This window comes from Pelophylax lessonae (assembly GCF_965119305.1).
Source record: "Pelophylax lessonae genome assembly, chromosome: 2".
NCBI lineage: Eukaryota > Metazoa > Chordata > Amphibia > Anura > Ranidae > Pelophylax > Pelophylax lessonae.
In genome coordinates this window covers 555311710-555330371 of record NC_138769.1, presented here as the reverse complement: position 1 = coordinate 555330371, position 18662 = coordinate 555311710, and the positions used below count along the sequence as shown (strand labels likewise).

The 18662-nt window shown below is 43.9% G+C and overlaps 1 protein-coding gene across 1 annotated transcript in view; it reads right to left on the bottom strand.

Moving 5' to 3' along the window:
- Positions 1-18662, bottom strand: part of WNT10B (Wnt family member 10B) — a 70064-nt gene that overhangs the window by 25917 nt on the left and 25485 nt on the right. The window contains exon 2 of the mRNA XM_082245995.1: positions 13541-13701. Coding sequence (XP_082102121.1) covers positions 13541-13623 — 83 coding nt within the window. The 5' untranslated portion in view covers positions 13624-13701. The remainder of the gene's footprint in view (positions 1-13540; positions 13702-18662) is intronic.

The following is an 18662-nucleotide window of genomic DNA, read 5'->3' as shown; positions in this document are numbered from 1 at the left end:
TCATGATGCTGTTTGTTCACTAAGGTTCTCTAAAAAACCTGTGAGGGCTTTACAGAACAACTGTACGTATACTGAGAATAAATTATAAATAGATTAACTCTATTTACTAATTAGGTGACTTCTGAAGGTGAAGGCAATTGGTTCCACTAGATTTTAGTCAGCCCCTGTTCACATCGGTGAGATTTGACATGCAATTTGACAGGTCAAATCGCATGTCAAATCGCAGCCTATTGCCGGCAATAGGAGAGTCCCAATCGGTGCACCGCCGATTTTGTGGCCTGTGTTCCTGCACTCACTACTTTTGGCAACATCTGTGCATAAACTCGCACAGATGTCTTTCAAGTTGCCCCCGAAGTCTGACTGAAATGTGGCTTTGAAATCATGTGTGTTCAGGTGAAATCCCGCAATTTCAAAGCCGCATTCAATGTGATGGGGTATCAGAGTAAAGGGGTCTGAATACAAATGCATGCCACACTTTTCATATATTGTTTTGTAAAACATTTTGAAAACGATTTATAATTTTCCTTCCACCTCACAATTATGTGCCACTTTGTGTTGGTCTATCATATAAAATCCCAATAAAATACATTTAAGTTTTTGATTGTAACATGACAAAATGTGGAAAATTTCAAGGGGTATGAATACTTTTTCAAGGCACTGTATCTGTGCATGGCCATCTATATGGCTTACAGTATGTATATGGTTCCCTCAGCAAGTTGCATATACAGTATATAAGTGTACTGAACCTAAGTTTAATGAAGTAAAATCTCATTTACTGGCAGACACACACGTATAATGTATTTTTAACAGATGCCAACACACATGAGATTTTTATCTTCGGATCTGTGTTAAACGCCTGCTCTGTTAAAACATGTTCTTTGTGAATCTCAGATTTAAGATATTGCTATGGAATAATATACCTTACTATAAACACAACACGCAATGCTTCATTCATAGCAAACAATATGTAAGTGCAGTACTTTCGCCTTTTTTTTTTTTTTTTAAGGCAAATCTCAAAGGTCAAAATATGACTAAAGGGCTTCATAGGATTACCAAATTATTCAAGAGCACATGTACATACTTGTATAATTTTGTGACTTGTCTGCCTGTTGGCATCCTGCAGACATTGCAGTTAAACATATTTATTTTCTGTCACCCAGACCTTTCGTTAAGTGTTCTTGTTTGAGCAATGTTATCTTTTGCCCCCACAAAATGTGCAGCATCTTCAGGTACACTATGATGTCATTATAGCATGATCATGATAACCAGGGCAGCCATCAGGGGGGGACAGCCCATACACATGTAGGGGGCCCAGGGGTTCCAAGGGGCCCAGGCCCCAACCAATAAGACCGAGTTGTTGCTGCTGTAGTAAGTAGCAATTGCTGAAGCATGGCAGCTGCAGAGTAAGCCGATGCAGCTGAAGGGATGTCTCTTTGCTGGATTGAGCTGTTTCTTTACTAAAAACATGAGGCTGTCTCTTTACTGGATTGGGATGTCTCTTTGCTGAATATATGGGGATGTCTCTTTGATGGATTGGATTCATTTTCATTCATTAAGTTGTAAGAGTGTTAAAACAGAAGTGGGTACACTGAAGGACTCGGTGGGATGGCCAGTGGGCAGATTCGGTGAGACGGCCAGAGGGCGGGCCCCGCAAAATGTTGGCGGTCAGGCCCAGAGGGGCCCAGGCCTAAAGCTGTGTAAGGGGCCTCAACATTTCTGATGGCTGCCCTGATGATAACTATCACTTATGCTGTAAGAAAATCATTGATGTACACCTCCTCCCCTACAACTTGGTTTTCATATTTTGTATCTAGTTCTGCTTTTTCTTTCCCTCTTCTAACTGATTTTCTGTCTTCATATATATTTTCACTGTGATTTCTGAAATATTTACTACCTATTCCTTTCCCTCCCTTACCTATATATCACCATTTTCTTCTACTGTTTGAAGGTAAATATTTTTAACACGCTCAGGCCAAGGTGAAAGACTTTCATAAATTCCACCTTGACAGCATGCCTGAACTTTCTTAAGCATTTCATTGCCACAGGGACCAGTGGTTGACATGCCCAACCAACAGCCCACAGTCAGAAAGCAGACACCTGCTAAAGGTTAGCAGGCTTGATTTATGTATGTATATATGTTATCACCATAAATGTCAGAATTTAATTGCTATTGTCTATTAAGGTAGTAAGTTATCACAAGCTTCACAATTTACCTGACAAAAACCTAGCCAAAGCCAATTGCTAGTGAAGCTTGACTTAAATCGGAAATTCACCCAAAAGTGGAAGTTCTACTCTTCCACCTCCTCCCCCCCTCCCCTCCTTAACATTTTGCACTTAATTTTTTATTTTTTTTTTGGGGGGGGGGGGGGGGGTGAGATGGGTACCTGATTTTTGATAGGTACCCACTCCTCCACTTTTGGTCGGATCTCTGTGACCATCCGAGCAGAAGTTCGCCCCTCCTGGAACACATGTCAGGTCCCAGAAGCCTGTGGGACCATTCACAAAAGTGCAAGGCGGCTCACACATCTGCAGTGGGAAGCCAGCTTTGGAGCCGCAAGCTTTCACTGCCAGGTTTCCTTACTTAAGTGGCCAGCGCCTGGATCCAAAGCCAATTGAAGAATCAGCTCTGATGAGGACAGCGCTAGATTATGTGTCCTTTTAATAAAAGTCAGCCGCTACAGTATTTTTAGGGGGAGACTGGAGTTCCTCTTTAAAGGAGTTGTAAAGGCAGAAGTTTTTTTTACCTTAATGCATTCTATGCATTAAGATAAAAAACATTCTGTGTGTAGCAGCCGCACCAGCACCCTCTAATACATACGTAAGCCCCCTCTCTATCCAGCTTTGTCCATGAGTTCCTCAGTCATCCAGAACGCTCCCTCATGATTGGCTGCGACACAGCAATGGTGCCATTGGCTTCCACTGCTGTCAATCAAAGTCATTTAGCCAATCAGGAGAGTGAGAGGGGATGGGGCCGAATCGCAGCTCCATGTCTGAATGGACACACAGAGCTACAGCTCGGCTAAGGTGCCCCCATAGCAAGCTGCTTGCTGTGGGGGCACTCGACAGGAGAGAGGAGCCAGGAGCAGGGAAGAGGGACCCGGGAAGAGGAGGATCCGGGCTGCTGTGTGCAAAACCACTTCACAGAGGTGTCCCCAACAAAATTGGAAGACCAAGACTGCGCATGTTTGGAAATGAAAGAATACATTACAATACAATACAATACATTACATCACTTCCAAAGTTGTAGTCTGTCATATGAAAACTTTCATAACTCTAGTAACCTCTTCATTTTCGATATGAAACTAGCATGCAAAAAAACAAACAGATGATCATTCGTCTGATATTCTAATTGTGTGTATGAGGCTTAAGGCCCCTTTCACACAGGCGGACCGTTCAGATCCGCCTGTCCGTTTTTTCGGCGGATCTGAACGGTCCCCCCATGCATCTCTATAGGGATCGGATGTCAGCGGAGACATGTCTGCTGACATCCGATCCGTCAAATCTGGACGAATGGAAACCCTATTTTCCATCCGTCCAGCGGATCAGATTGGTCCGTTCCCATCCGATTTCCCCCATAGAGATGCATGGGGAACTGACAGCTGTGTCTCTGCACACAGCGCGGAGACACAGCTGTCATCCTCCTGTTTAGCGGGGGATCGGTGGCTTGATCCCCCGCTGAGAAAAACGGAATCCGTCCGACGGACGGATAGTGTGAAAGGGGCCTAACTGTCTCCTTATGTTTACAATCCCAAGTAGCGTAAACTACAGACCTCAGATAAGCAGGTGGCCACATCCACAGGTTGTAGCCTGCATTGACGTGGAGGCTCTTCCATCCTCCTTAATGAGCTGGCATACTGCACATGAATGACCTCTTCACCATAGACACATAGTGGTAAAGATGTCTACTTGGAAATCTGGACCCTAAAATAGTTTACAGATTACAATTACCTCCCCAAACAATGCTTTATAAGAATTTAAGGATTTCTCTTTAAACTTAAAAACACTGGAAGAACCTTACTGTATCATCCTCCTATAGTTAATTGTTCATTATAAAATAACACAATCTACCTTCATGTGGGCTATTACCGTATAGACCAGCTTTTCTCAGCTAGAAGGTACGCAGGACAACTTGATGCACTATTTGTACCTGTTAGTTGTCTTTAGGAGGGCAGTGGATACAAGACCAGTCACCCTCAAAAAGGAGATAAAGCAGCAGTGACTGGTCTTTATTGCAAAAATCTCATGCGCAGAGACAACCATTTGTGCTAAATTACTGCATGGACTTGAAAGAAACAAAGAGCGCACCAAGATTCTAGCAATACTTATCCCACCTGTATAGTATGTAGATAAAATTTGCTTATCCCGGAGTTCAGCAATCAGGGGCACTTGATAAACTTGTGCTGCTTTATATGAAAACCCAGTATAGACCTTATGCTTCTTATAATCCATTAGCAAATATTATTAGCTCACCTTTTAGAATGACAAAAAACACTTTATTCCATAATAAGTGAGTTACAAATACAATGTAGCCACCCTGCCCTATACGACGAAACATATTTAGTTTTGCTGGGTGGTAGACATCCCAGCTGATATATAGTCTGTGCCCTTGAGCCGCTGGGACCTATGCAGTCCTTAGTTGGTTTCCGCATTGGGCGAACCTTCGCTCTGTAGTACAGCACTACATGCAGCCACTCTGAGCATAACACACAACCAGTTTGAGATGAACATTGAATCGCTGCCATAGTTACATAGTTAGTCAGGTTGAAAAAAGACACAAGTCCATCTGGCTCAACCAATAATAAACAAAAAACAGTAAAGAAAACCAAACCATACAATCCCATATCCACAACCCTTTACCCGCAAGCGATTCAGAGAAAGGCGAAAAACCCCAGCAAAGCAAGATCCAATTTGCTATAGCAGGGGAGAAAAATCCCTTCCTGATCCCCGAGAGGCAATTGGATATTCCCTGGATCAACTTTACCTATAAATATTAGTACCCACTTATATTATGAAATAGTGTCAATCACTACTGTGGATGAGGAGGAGAGGTGTGGCTTTTGCTCTTTGTCCCTGGTTGTGTGTACAGCCAGGGCCAGGACAAGGGGTGGGCAGAAGGGACAAGAGCCCAAGGTGCAGCAGTGAAATAGGGAAGGGAGGAGGGGCACACTGCGATCGTCACGAATGATAATTCTACCACTACCAGATTGCTGCTAAAGTCTGTCCCATTGATGCCTAATATTGCAGCAGGGCAGAGTTTAGCAGCAAAGAACCTTGCAGAGTGACAGCGAGGTAATGAGTTCTGGGCTACTTTCTGCACCCCTGAACTCGGCATTAGAAGAAGTCGCACAACAGTAATGTGGAGTGTTCTTTGCCCCATAGGTAAAGGTTAGTTCCGGCCTGCTACATTGATATGACATCAATCCCAGGCCAGAAAGAGAGAGCAGTGCTGTGCAGGAAGGATGTGGAGTAGATAATAAACACTGAATACTTCAGAGCAGCAGGCTGAGGATAGTATTTAATGAAATACAGTCAGATTTCTCAGAACCTCTTTTACTGATACGGTACTGAGCTTTTACAGTGAACTGATTAATTCCTTGGGGGAGCGAAGGGGTTAATTAACGCTAGCACTGGCCAGTAATGCTGTATGAAGGGGTTAATAAACACTAAGCCCTGGTTCACACCAGTGCGGATTTGAACTCGCGCTACTTCAACGTGATTTCAAAGCCACAGATCAGTGCAATTTGGACCTCCAATTTTATTGTGGCTTGCAACTTTATTTAACCACTTTAAGATCGGAAGGATTTGCCCCCTTAATAACCAGGCCCTATTTTGCGATTTGGCACTGTGTTACTTTAACGGACAATTGCGTGGTCGTGCGATGCTGTATCCAAATGAAATTTACGTCCTTTATTTCCCACAAATAGAACTTTTTTTTGGTGGTATTTGATTACCTGTGCAATTTTTATTTTTTGCATTATAAACAAAAAAATAGCTACAATTTTGAAAAAAAAAACAATATTTTTCCCTTTCTGCTATATAACATTCCCAAAAAAAAAATGAAAAATCAAAAATTTTTAACATTTTAGGCCAATTTGTTTTCTGCTACATATACATCGCAATAAGCGTATTTTGATTGGTTTGCGCAAAAGTTATTGCGTCTACTAACTACGGGAAAGATGTCATTTTTATTGTATTTTTTTTTTTTTACTAGTAATGGCGGCGATCTGCGAGTTTTAGCGGGACTGCGACATTGCGGCGGACAGATCAGACCCCTAACTGACATTTTTGACACTTTTGGGGGTACCAGTGACATTACTACAGTAATCAGTGCTAAAAATATGCACTGTTCCTGTAATAATGACACTGGCAGGGAAGGGGTTAACAGTATAGGTGATGAAGGGGTTAAGTGTGACCCTAGGGGAGTGATTCTAACTGTAGGGGGGGGCGTGGCTTCTGAGATGACCATAGAGACATGTGATCCTATATAGAAGGATCCAGTGGCGGCTGGTGCTCAACATTTTTTTTTGGGGGGGGGGGCGCAAACAGAAAAATGTAATAGGCATTGCTTTGCGGCAAAAAAATTGCATGACTTTGAGGTCACAAAAGTGTGAAAGGGGCCTTCAGTAATCACAGTATAGTGTGCCCCCAATCAATGCAGAGTTACCACAGTGTGCCCCCCATTCAATGCAGTTACCACAGCGTGCCCCCATTCAATGCAGAGTTACCACAGTGTGCCCCCGTTCAATGCAGTTACCACAGCCTGCCCCCATTCAATGCAGAGTTACCACAGTGTGCCCCCATTCAATGCAGAGTTACCACAGCGTGCCCCCTTTCAATGCAGAGTTAGCACAGCGTGCCCCCATTCAATGCAGAGTTACCACAGCGTGCCCCCTTTCAATGCAGAGTTACCACAGCCTGCCCCCCATTCAATGCAGTTACCACAGCGTGCCCCCATTCAATGCCGCGCTACCACAGTGTTCCCCCATTCAATGCAGAGTTACCACAGCGTGCCCCCATTCAATGCAGAGTTACCACAGTATGCCCCCATTCAATGCAGAGTTACCACAGCGTGCCCCCTTTCAATGCAGAGTTACCACAGCGTGCCCCCTTTCAATGCAGAGTTACAACAGCATGCCCCCATTCAATGCAGAGTTAGCACAGCGTGCCCCCTTCAATGCAGAGTTAGCACAGCATGCCCCCATTCAATGCAGAGTTAGCACAGCGTGCACCCTTCAATGCAGAGTTAGCACAGTGTGCCCCCATTCAATGCAGATTTAGCACAGCGTGCCCCCATTCAATGCAGAGTTAGCCAAGCGTGCCCCCATTCAATGCAGAGTCAGCACAGCGTGCCCCCATTCAATACAGAATTAGCACAGCGTGCCCCCATTCATTGCATTCATTGCAGATAATCCAGTGCACTTACCTGAGCTTCTGCTCAGTCCCCCGCATCTCCCGAGTCCTCCTCCTCCTCCTTGGTCAATCGCAAGAGTTTGCCTTTCGGCCAATCAGGAAACGGGTCTCTGACTCGCTTCCTGATTGGCCAGGAGGAGGATCCGTGTGACAATACCGAATATTCATTAGCTATTGTCACTGCTCTGCACCCCGGGTCCACCCGTTTCTGAAGCCTATTAGAGCCTTTGGCTCTAATCACGTGCTTCAGAAGGAAAAAAAAACCCATTGAACCCCGCATGCAGATTAGGGGGCCGGATGCATGGATGGGGGGCAGCGCCCCTGCGCCCCAAACGCACAGGCTGCAACTGGAAGGATCACATGAGCTCTATGATCATTTCAGGGAGAAGGACGGTCGGCTGTGTTTACAACAGCCGACCGTCCTTCTCTCTCTGCGGGGAGCGATTGCAGGTGTCATTTGGCTCCTCCCAGGCGAGTGACGTAGACCTACGTCGTTTTGCCTGTACGAGCCAGCCTGCTGCAGTAAATATAACCTAAGCAGTTGGGAACTGGTTAAAAGAAGTCTAAGCAAGTCATAATGAAATCATAAAAAAGTAGTGCAGGAACCTTTTTCAAAGTCTCTGCGACAATTTCAACGGTTCCATTGCTGGCAATAGGGTGCGACTTAGCATGCGATTTTGAACTGTCAAATCGCATGACAAACAGCACTCGTGTGAACCAAGGCTAATGCAGCATGAAAGGGTTAATTAAGACTGTCATTAATGCAGCAATGGTCAGTGGCAGTGTTAATTAACCTCTTTTTGCTGCATTAGTGGCCATTGGCAGTATTACTTAACCACTACATGCTGCATTATGCCACCCTAGAAAATGTTATATATGTATCTACAGTATATACACTATATTGCAAAAAGTATTGGGATGCCTGCCTTTACATGCACATGAACTTAAATGGCCTCCCAGTCCTAGTCCGTAGGTTTCAATATTGAGTTTGCCCACGATTTGCAGCTATAACAGCTTCAACTCTTCAGGGAAGGCTGTCCACAAGGTTTAGGAGTGTCTCTATGGGAATGTTTTATCATTCTTCCAGAAGTGCTTTTGTGAGGTTGGGCACGGATGTTGGAGAGAAGGCCTGGCTTGCAGTCTCCACAGTGTTCTATCGGGTTGAGGTCAGGACTCTGTGCAGGCCACTCAAGTTCCTCGACCCCAAACTCGCTCATCCATGTCTTTAATGGACCTTGCTTTGTGCACTGGTCTGCAGTCATGTTGGAACAGGAAGGGGTCATCCCTGAATTGTTCCCACAAAGTTAAGAGCATAAATTGTACAAAATGTCTTGGTAAACTGACGCCTTAAAATTTCCCTTCACTAGAACTGAGGGGCCAAGCCCAACCCCTGAAAAACAACCCCACACCATAATCCCACCTCCACCAAAGGATTTAGACCAGTGCACAAAGCAAGGTCCATAATGGGCAAGTTTGGGGTGGAGGAACTTGACTGGACTGCACCATAACCCGATACCCGAAATTTTGGGATAATTTAGAATGGAGACTGTGACCCAGGCCTTCTTTCCAACATCATTGCCTTACCTCAAAAATCCTAAAACTTGTGGACAGCCTTCCCAGAAGAGTTAAAGCTGTTACTGCAAAGGGTGGGCCAACTCAATATTAAACCCTACATACTAAGACTGGGATGCCATTAAAGTTCATGTGCGTGTTTAACCACTTGCCGACCGTCGCATGACTATTTACGGCGGCGGTCAGCCCCTCCTGGGCAAAGTGACGTAGGGGTACGTCACTCGCCCACGAGCCAATAGGGGGCGAGCGCGCGCTGCCGGAGGCGTGCTCACGCCCCAGCTCGTTCACTGTGTTCCCCACGCGAGTGAGCGGCGGCTCGGATGTCTGATGTAAACAAAGCCGCCTGTCATTCTCCCTGGTGTAACTGCAGAGATCATACGATCCTGCTATGTAGGATCGTATGTCTCTGTGGTTACATGAAAAGCCACGCCCCTTTACAGATAGAAGCACACCCCTAGGGACACATTTAACCGCTGCCTCTCCAATAAAGTTAACCCCTTCCCTGCCAGTGTCATTTTTACAGTAACAGTGCATATGTATAGCACTGATTACTGTAGTAATGTCACTGGTACCCCCAAAAGTGTCAAAAATGTCAGTCAAGGGTCCGAAGTATCTATCTATCTATCTATCTATCTATCTATCTATCTATCTATCTATCTATCTATCTATCTATCTATCTATCTATCTATCTATCTATCTATCTATCTATCTATCTATCTATCTATCTATCTATCTATCTATCTATCTATCCACACACAGATCAGTGGTGTATTTTGGTTTTCTGCTGCCCTAGGCAAGACTAAAACTGGGCGCCCCCCCATCCTATGTAAATTTGCCCCACTCCCTTTTTAACGGATGTGACTCCCTTAAAAATTGAAGGACTAAAAGTCCCAGCATGAACCCCTGAGATCTCACGAGAGGGGGGTGGGTGAGGGAGAGAGAGAGGGGGGCGGGTGAGAGGAGATGAGAGGGGGGGTTAGAGAGAGGGGGGATGAGAGAGGAGGGGATGAGAGAGAGAGGGGAAATAAGAGAGGGGGGTGGATGAGAGAGATGAGAGGGGGGTGGATGAGAGAGATGAGAGAGAGGGGGATGAGAGATAGAGAGAGGGGGTTAAGAGAGAGAGAGGGATGGTTGAGAGAGAGAGGGGGGTGAGAGAGAGAGGGGGGGTGAGAGAGGCGGCTCTAGCAACCAGGAGCCAATAGAGTCTCAGGTGGAGGGGGGTGGCTTTTTTTGCTGCCCCCTGCAAAGTGCCGCCCTAGGCCTGGGCCTTGTTGGCCTAGGCCAATATACAGCACTGACACAGATACATTAATACTGTTATAGTAGAGGCTTTTTATTGCATTTTCCTCCTTGGACACAAGTTTCTTGATCCTCGTTTGTGGATGATGTGACCCATGCTGTTTTTGCAGTATGTGTGTCTCCCAGTTTTTTGAGGAATAGAGGATGTTCCTCTGCATTTTCTGAAGGTCAGTAAAAGAAACCCCAGAGGACTGAAGTGCATTGGTGGGGCTATAACAGGACTAGAAAGGTTCAAAGTTAGAAAATAAAAGGATCCACAAGTTAGGGACTTGGCACCTAATAGAATGATGATTTGGTGCATGTTTTATTGCAAACAGCTGAGGGAATTAGTTGAAAATTGTATGTATTTTATGATATAGAAATATATTTTTATGGTTATGAGATTGGTTTTTTGACATTATGTATTATGCATTTATATCATGTAATTATGTATGATTTTATGGTTTTACCTATAGTAGTTTATCGTAGCTTGAGTTTCATAATGTTTCCAGTAATAATGTGATCCTATTAGTGGCCTGAGTAGTAGAGCTGGTATTATGAATACAATTGTATAATGATCTGTGGGTATAGCCTATCCATTTTAAAGTGTATTTTCACATTTGCAATCAAATTCTTAAAAACCCCACTATGCGGTATGTTTGTTTTGTGTTTCCAATGACACATCATTCCCAAAAGAAAATGAAAGAAAATATTTTTTACCTTTTAGGTATTTCTGAGGAAAGGGCCTCAGGCTGACTGCAAGCAATTCTGAACAGCCTCAAAGTGTTTCTGGCCCCACACACAACCCTTTGCTAGAACAGGCCGTGTTCAAATCTAGTTTAAAACTGATAACGGAGATCTGTAAGCGCAGTACAGGTTGGGTTAATTATGATACATATTAACTTCCTAACACCCCTGCATTCCACAGGAAAACTCCAGTTTAGGAGTAATATGTAAGAAAAAGTAAAAGGCTAAGCAGCAAGTGTAAGATTTTTTTTTTTTTTTTTTTTTTATACAGTTATGCTATGTGAATAAGGATGTTACAATTAAAAACCAGCAGCAAAAGTAAAAATACACTTTGAAACTGAAGAGAGATGTCACACTGACCAGCCCTTAATGACGGCCTATTACTGTAGGGCAGAGTTAAGATGAGTGACACCATAAGTTGTTACAGGCTATGCATGCTGTTCATCTGATAATAAAGGTGATGTTATTATGTGTGTTTTAAAGAGTGAATGTAATTGATCTGCAGTTCTGCACAAACCAAGTGCTTTCCTCTATTTTGCCCTATAGTAAATATATATTGTACATAGGTAAGCTATCTGGTGATGTGTTTGCAGACTGCCCGGACTGCCTATGTCTATGTGAAAGGCTAAAGTGCAGTGAAGGAGACTGGTTTGACTGGTTGATTCTGGATCCAGGCTGTTGGTTCACCCTGCAACTTGATGGACAATATTCTATCCTAAGGACACTCTCACTAGCATCCTCTTCCTGCTGAGACCCGTCCACTGACTATCTTAGGAGCAGGGGTGGCCCCCCTCAGGTAAGGCCCCTTGACACGAGTTCCTGTACTCACGATACTGTAGAAACATGTCCTCTAGTGCCTCCCCTCTCAGTCAGCTTCCATGAATCTCTGGGTTCAGCTCCTCACTGCTACTCTCCAGGCCGTCAGGACGACCTCCTGAGGCCTCATGGCACCTCTACAGAGGAGGAGGCAGCCACCCCCTCCCTCCGGGATTTTGCTCCCCAACGAAAGACCCTGAGCACATGTGCTCCTGGCTCCTATACAGTACCCTAGCATGCACCGAGGCGCCCTGACCTCTGCCAATCATCAGGACTGTATCAAAAGCCCATGCACCCATTCGTCAGGTTTCCTTCCACTGTCCAACATGCCTCCCTATTGGACCTGCAAAAAACACTCTCTAGACTAAATGAATTGCATACTGAGCACAATGAGCAGACCTCACTAACAGATCCTGCTCTCTGGTAGACAGAGAACAATATAGATTTACCTGCAGCCCCTCTGGTAAGCAGACAGAGCTCAAAACTATACTTTCTCACTAGCACCTACCTAGGAGGGTGCTACACAGGTCACTGCTTGGAGACATTGAAAACATTTATTTTCTATGAGTCCTATTTACACTACAATTCAGCTCGGAGGTGTGGTGCAGTGATCTGCGATAAAATGAAGACCTGCAGCAAAAAAAAAAAATTTAGGAACTGTGAGATGGGCTGAAACATGCATCACAGCACCCCCTACTGCTGGCTCACTAAAGCCGCAAAAGACAGTTGGCACGCACTGATCCTCTGCAGTTCAGTGTGCAGAAGCTGTCCAGGGCAGTGTGAACAGGCTCTAAAGGTTAAGTACACTAACCTTTTTTCTTTTGCCATCCACCTTCTGTTTGCTGGCATTGCATGTTCAATACCTTTCCATAGACTATGGGGGTCTAGAAAAACTATGACTATGAGGGGTTTTTCAAAATTCTTTGCAAATTGACTGCACTAATGCAGCTAGGATTTAAATTGTCAGGTAAGTATGCATCTTTATGGTGCGGGGGGAGGGTTTCCCTCAGCAGGAGGGTTGGGGGAGGCAAAAAAGGTTAGGTCTACGTATCCTTTAATAACTGGTAAAATAATATGTCAGCCACAAAGGTGGCATATTGGTTTCAATTAGTCAACTGACACAGTTGTCTTAACATTTGCACTGCTGTTGTAAATATTCTCAGTAAAATATCTAATATGTTTATTTCCTATGATCGTCAGCTCCATCTAGTGACCGTAATGCAGTATTCTTCTGAAATGCTGCAATCAGGAAAATACAACATTATGGCCACCAGATGGAACTGAAAATCATAGGAAATAAACATATTAGACACATTATGGGTATTATTTGCAACAGCTGTGCAAAAACTAGGACATTTACACAGTAAACCTTTTATAAACAGACCCCCTAGACTTGCACTGTGAGATCATGCAAAAGCAGAGCCTGTGTATGCATTCAACTAATATAACATTTTTTTTTCTTTTTTAACTTCAACATCTGTTGATAAGATTATTCCCATCAAGCTGTTTGCTTTAATTTGATTCTTTATATTCATTGAAATAACAATAAATTCCTATTCTTTATCACATATATTTATACATGAAACCTAGAAAGCAACAGTGGGAGGCTACAGGAACAGATAGATGCGGGTTCAAAACAGGAACAATTGAGAGCTGTATAACTGTACTGATAAAGGTTCATGGCTTTGATGTCACATAGAATTGGTGATTAGTTTACCGGCTGCAGAGCCATATGGCGATGGTAAGAATCCAGGGCCAGGTTTCTGTGTGAGCGTCCCAGGCCATCTTCTGACCTTTCATTGGACAGCTGTGTCAGATGGTAAGGCTCTTTCTTCATCTCCTGGCCCAGGAGCTCCCTCTTTCGTAGCCTTGTTGAGTCTGTTGAAGACAATAATACAAAGTAAAACATATGGAGCTTTGCCTGGACCTTCCGGAGTTAACTTTACATATGTGATTCATTTGTATTGCTGAGAAATCATTCAAATTCTAGAAGAACTAGCTGTGGGAAATGTCATTGGCAAGGCAACCTTTTTAGTTTATCCTTAGCAAAAAGAACATTGACAACTTATCATTTGAAATATCAGATAATTGGCTTTTATTTGGTATTAAACATTTTCAAGACAAATTAGATCCAGAGCCAGCGCGTTCTACCGACGTTACAGCTGTAAAAACCTCTGATGCTGCTAAACACAGCTTAACGCCGCATACAGCGTTCAACCGCGTCAAGCGTTTTTTTTCTTTTTTGACAGGTCAAAATCAATGGTTCCCTATGAGAGCCCATTGATTTGAATGGAAGTCGCATCCAAGTCAGATCATGATGATCCAACTTTTGGTGCGACTGGTGCTCTGAGGATCTTGAAGGGGAACTCCACGTCAAAAAGGAAAATAAAAACGGCGTGGGGTCCCTCCAAGTTTCATACCAGGCCCTTTGAGTCTGGTATGAAACTTGAAAGGGAACCCCATGTCAAAATGGGAAAAAAATAAATAAATGGCGTGGGTTCCCCCCCCCCCCCAAATCCCTACCAGACCCTTTTCCAAGCATGCAGCCTGGCAAGTCAGGAAAGGGGGGGTGGGGGACCCTGTCTTTTTTTTGCCTTGGGGGTTTCCCTAAAAATCCATTCCAGACGGTATACCATGGCGGCCGAGCCCTGACACCATGGTCAGTTTACATGCCTCCGTCATCCTCAGACCTCCTCTCTGTCCTCTCCCCCCTCCTTCCCTGCCTGTCTACTCCTGTGTCAGTGCCCGCCCCCCTCCTCCTGCTGTAGGTTTATTTAAAGTTTCATATCCTGTCTACAGTCTCTTTAATAATCCTGTGTGCCCATGTGTCTGTGTTTTATAAAAATAAACCATTCTTTACAAGTTTTCAGAGCGCCACTCGCCACTCACGTGACCTGTCGCCTCTCTCCTCCTCTCCCCTCCCCTCCTTGGCCTCCTTGGAATCCTTGGCCCCGCCCACTGCAGGCAGCTGTTAGACAGCTAGAGGAGAGAGCCAACAAGTCATGTGAGCGGCGCTCGGCCCTTTGAAAATTGGTTTAGAACGGCTTATTTTTTTAAAACACATACACAGACACACAGGCACACACGATTATTAAGCACACCAGACATGATGGTATAAAGTGGCTTAACAACCACTTGAAAGGGGAAGTTAAGATTCCAGGGGGGGCATTTGCCCCCCTTGCCCCTACCTGCAGACGCCCATGGACCCCACGCCATTTTTTTTAGCGTGGGCTTCCCTTTCAAGATCCATACCAGACTCAAAGGACCTGGTATGGAACTTGGGGGGGACCCCATACAGTTTATTTTCCATTTTGGTGTGGAGTTCCCCTTCAAGGTCCTCAGAGCACAAGTCGCACCACAAGTCGGATCATCCTGATCTGACTTGGATGCAACTTCTATTCAAATCAATGGGGTGAAAGTGGGATCAAAGACTTGCTCTCAGGCAACCACTGATTGAATAGAACCAGAGAAACAATGCTAAAAGCCAACGTGGACTAAACGCCCATTGACGCCAATAGAAAAAGTAACTAAAAGCACCTTTTTACAGCTACCTTTTCCTGGCGTGGGTAGTGGCTTCGCAGCTCATTTTTCTAACGCCCTGTGTGCATGAGGACTAAAGTGTAGAAAAAGGACAAGGGATATCCTCACTTAGCTTTCAACAGATTAGGCTTACCCCTTGGAAAATGGGTATCATAGCAAGTCAAAAAATGTTGGATTTCCCCTCACTTTCTGTATCAGAGAAGCAGGACCTATAGAGAAGGCAAATCCCCCCCAGTGGGGACAAAGATAAAGGCAATAAAACATGACAGAGGTTCCAACCCTTCCACTATCTATTACATACTACTATATAATTATTCTATTACAAACTATTATGATAATGCAAGGAGGAATACTGTTTAGTAACTTGCAACAGCAAACCATACTTCAGTTATCATGACTTTAGAACTATCAGTTGCTGATTGATATGCAATGTGTACCTTACTTTTGCCTTGGTAATAATTGTAATAATAATAATTATTATTATATTTCTGTCTTTTATTATTGATATTTAGATATTTTTATTGAGTCCTTCTCCCTAGCCCTGAATGACCCACTTTACACTCTTAAAGTGTACAATTACTGACAACCTTTCAAGGAAGTACAGAGATCAGTTTGCCAAAAATTACATATGACAACGCACCTACATAATGCATGACTCTGGGTTAATACATATACACGTCAGACAGAAGTGCATGTATAGCCAAAATGTTTTTCATTATTTTGGATAGAGTGAGGAACAGTTAGGTTCAGCACAATGGATTAGTGGTTAGCATGTCTGCCTTCCAGCACTGGGGTCATTAGTTTGAATCTCAGCCAGGACACTATGTACATGGAGTATGCATGTTTTCCTTGTACTTGCGTGTGGTTTCCTCCCACACTCCAAAGATTTCCTGTTAATAATAATTGGCTTATAGTTAAATTGGCTCTAGTGTTGTGTGTGTGAGATAGGGATCTTGGATTGTATGCTCCTGAGGACAGGGACTGATGTGAATGTACAGAATATAAATTGTTGTATGCTATATAAATCACTGTAATAACGAAACCCCTCTTAGGTTCATGTTGTTGTTGGTGTCCCCACTGGGGACATTCACCCCTTCTATGTGTCCTGGTGACCATTATCACTGAGACAAAAAGTAATAGAACACCCATTTAACAGTTGTCATCAGAACAGGTTAGGTCTGTTTACCATCTGACCCTCAAGATCTACAAATGCACATTGAAGACATACTTTGCTTGGGGCAAGAAAGAAAACTCTAATTCCAGAAAATACTTTGTGGGAAAAATTCTGACCATTTTTTGCAAATAGGCCTAAATCAGCATTTGCCTTGTACACCATCAAGGAGCAAATTCTAAAACGTGTAATCTTGCTCCAGAGACCATTAGCTTCCCATTATGTAAATAAGACCTTCATACACTGTGCACTCTGGGAATTCTGTTTGGTTCTCTTAGCACTTAATATGTGAGGAAGGTGTTTAGATGCTGGCTTTGTGCTATAGGGAACCTTTTCTGGTCTTACATAAGGACAAGGTGGTGTTGAGGCCTAGAGCCTCCTTCCTACCCAAGTTTGTTTCAGCCCTTCACCTCAACCAGGACATTGTGCTTCCATCCCTCTGTGAAGCTCCAGTACATCAGAAGGAGATTTCCCTTCATTGTCTGGGTGTACTTCATGCTATGCATGTTTATCCGGCCACTACTGCTTGTAATAGAAAGACTGACTCTGTCTTTGTCATTCTTAATGGTCCCTGAATGCAGTTCACTGGAGGACACAGGTCCCATCCCTCTGTGTCTATAAAAATAATCTTAGTACTTTTTTGCTACAAAACTGAGACATGATGGGAGTGATAGAGGGTATACCAGACTGGCCCCGCTTTTGTTTGATCAGTGCCCAAATCCACCTGTAGGCAGCAGTATAACCCAAAAGTCTCTGAAACGTGTGTCTATCCATGAGCTCCAAGAAAAGTATTTAATGGTAAGTACAAAAATTCACTTTCTCATATGATGGCATGTTTTTATTTTCTGCGTTCAGTCCTCATTGGCTCATTGAGATGCATGCTTTGCTAGGGCCAGAATATTATTATATTGTTGTTTAATTTATTCATAAATGATCTAGAGGAGGGGATATCTAGTACAATCTCAGTATTTGCAGATGATACTAAATTAGGCATGCCAATATCTTCTATGCAGGATGTGGAAATCTTGCAAGCAGACCTGAACAAAATAACGGGGTGGGCAACTACATGGCAGATGAGATTTAATGTAGAAAAATGTAAAGTAATGCACTTGGGGGCCAGAAACCAGAAAGCAAGCTGCTCACTAGGGGGGGAACCTCTGGGTGAGTCTAGGATGGAAAGGGACCTGGGGGTACTGGTAGACAACAGGCTTGGCAGTGGCATGCAATGCCAAGCCGCCGCAAGCAAAGCCAACAGAATACTGGGTTGTATAAAAAAGGGGATTCACTCCAGAAATAAAGAGATTATTCTTCCACTCTACAAGACTCTGGTCCGGCCACATCTGGAGTATGCTGTCCAGTTCTGGGCACCGGTCCTCAGGAAGGATGTGCTGGAACTGGAGAAAGTCCAGAGAAGGGCAACAAAAATAATTAGGGGAATGGAGGACATCAGCTATGAGGAAAGACTACAAGCACTGAACCTATTCTCTCTGGAGAAGAGACGATTGAGGGGGGATATGATATCAATGTACAAATACTGTACTGGCGACCCTAGCATAAGGAACAAACTATTCAGAGAAAGGAGATACAATAAGACACGTGGCCACTCACTAAAACTTGAGGAAAGGCGGTTTAACCTTAAAGTGCGTAAGGGGTTCTTCACTGTAAGAGCGGTAAGGATGTGGAATTCTCTTCCGCAAGCAGTCGTATCAGCGGGGAGCATTGATAGTTTCAAAAAACTATTGGATGGACACCTTAAAGACCACAACATACAGGGGTATACAATGTACGGTTAAAAGCAAACACACACACACACATCATAGGTTGAACTGGATGGACTTGTGTCTTTTTTCAGCCTCACTAACTATGTAACTATGTAACTATGTACTGTTTTAAGCCTGCATGCTAAAATATTCATGAAATATGTAGCACCATACAGGTAGGTGCTAGGGAAATGTATAGTGGGCCTTGTCTGCCTAACAGCAGGGCCATGATTTCTTTTGGTAGGGTGTCATGGTTTCCAGGTGTGTCTGCTGAAGGGGGAGTCTCCCCACTGGCTCTGTGAGAGGCTTCTCATAGGGAAGTGGAGGAAACCCAATCAGGGATACTTTCAGGCTTGTAACTACCCCAG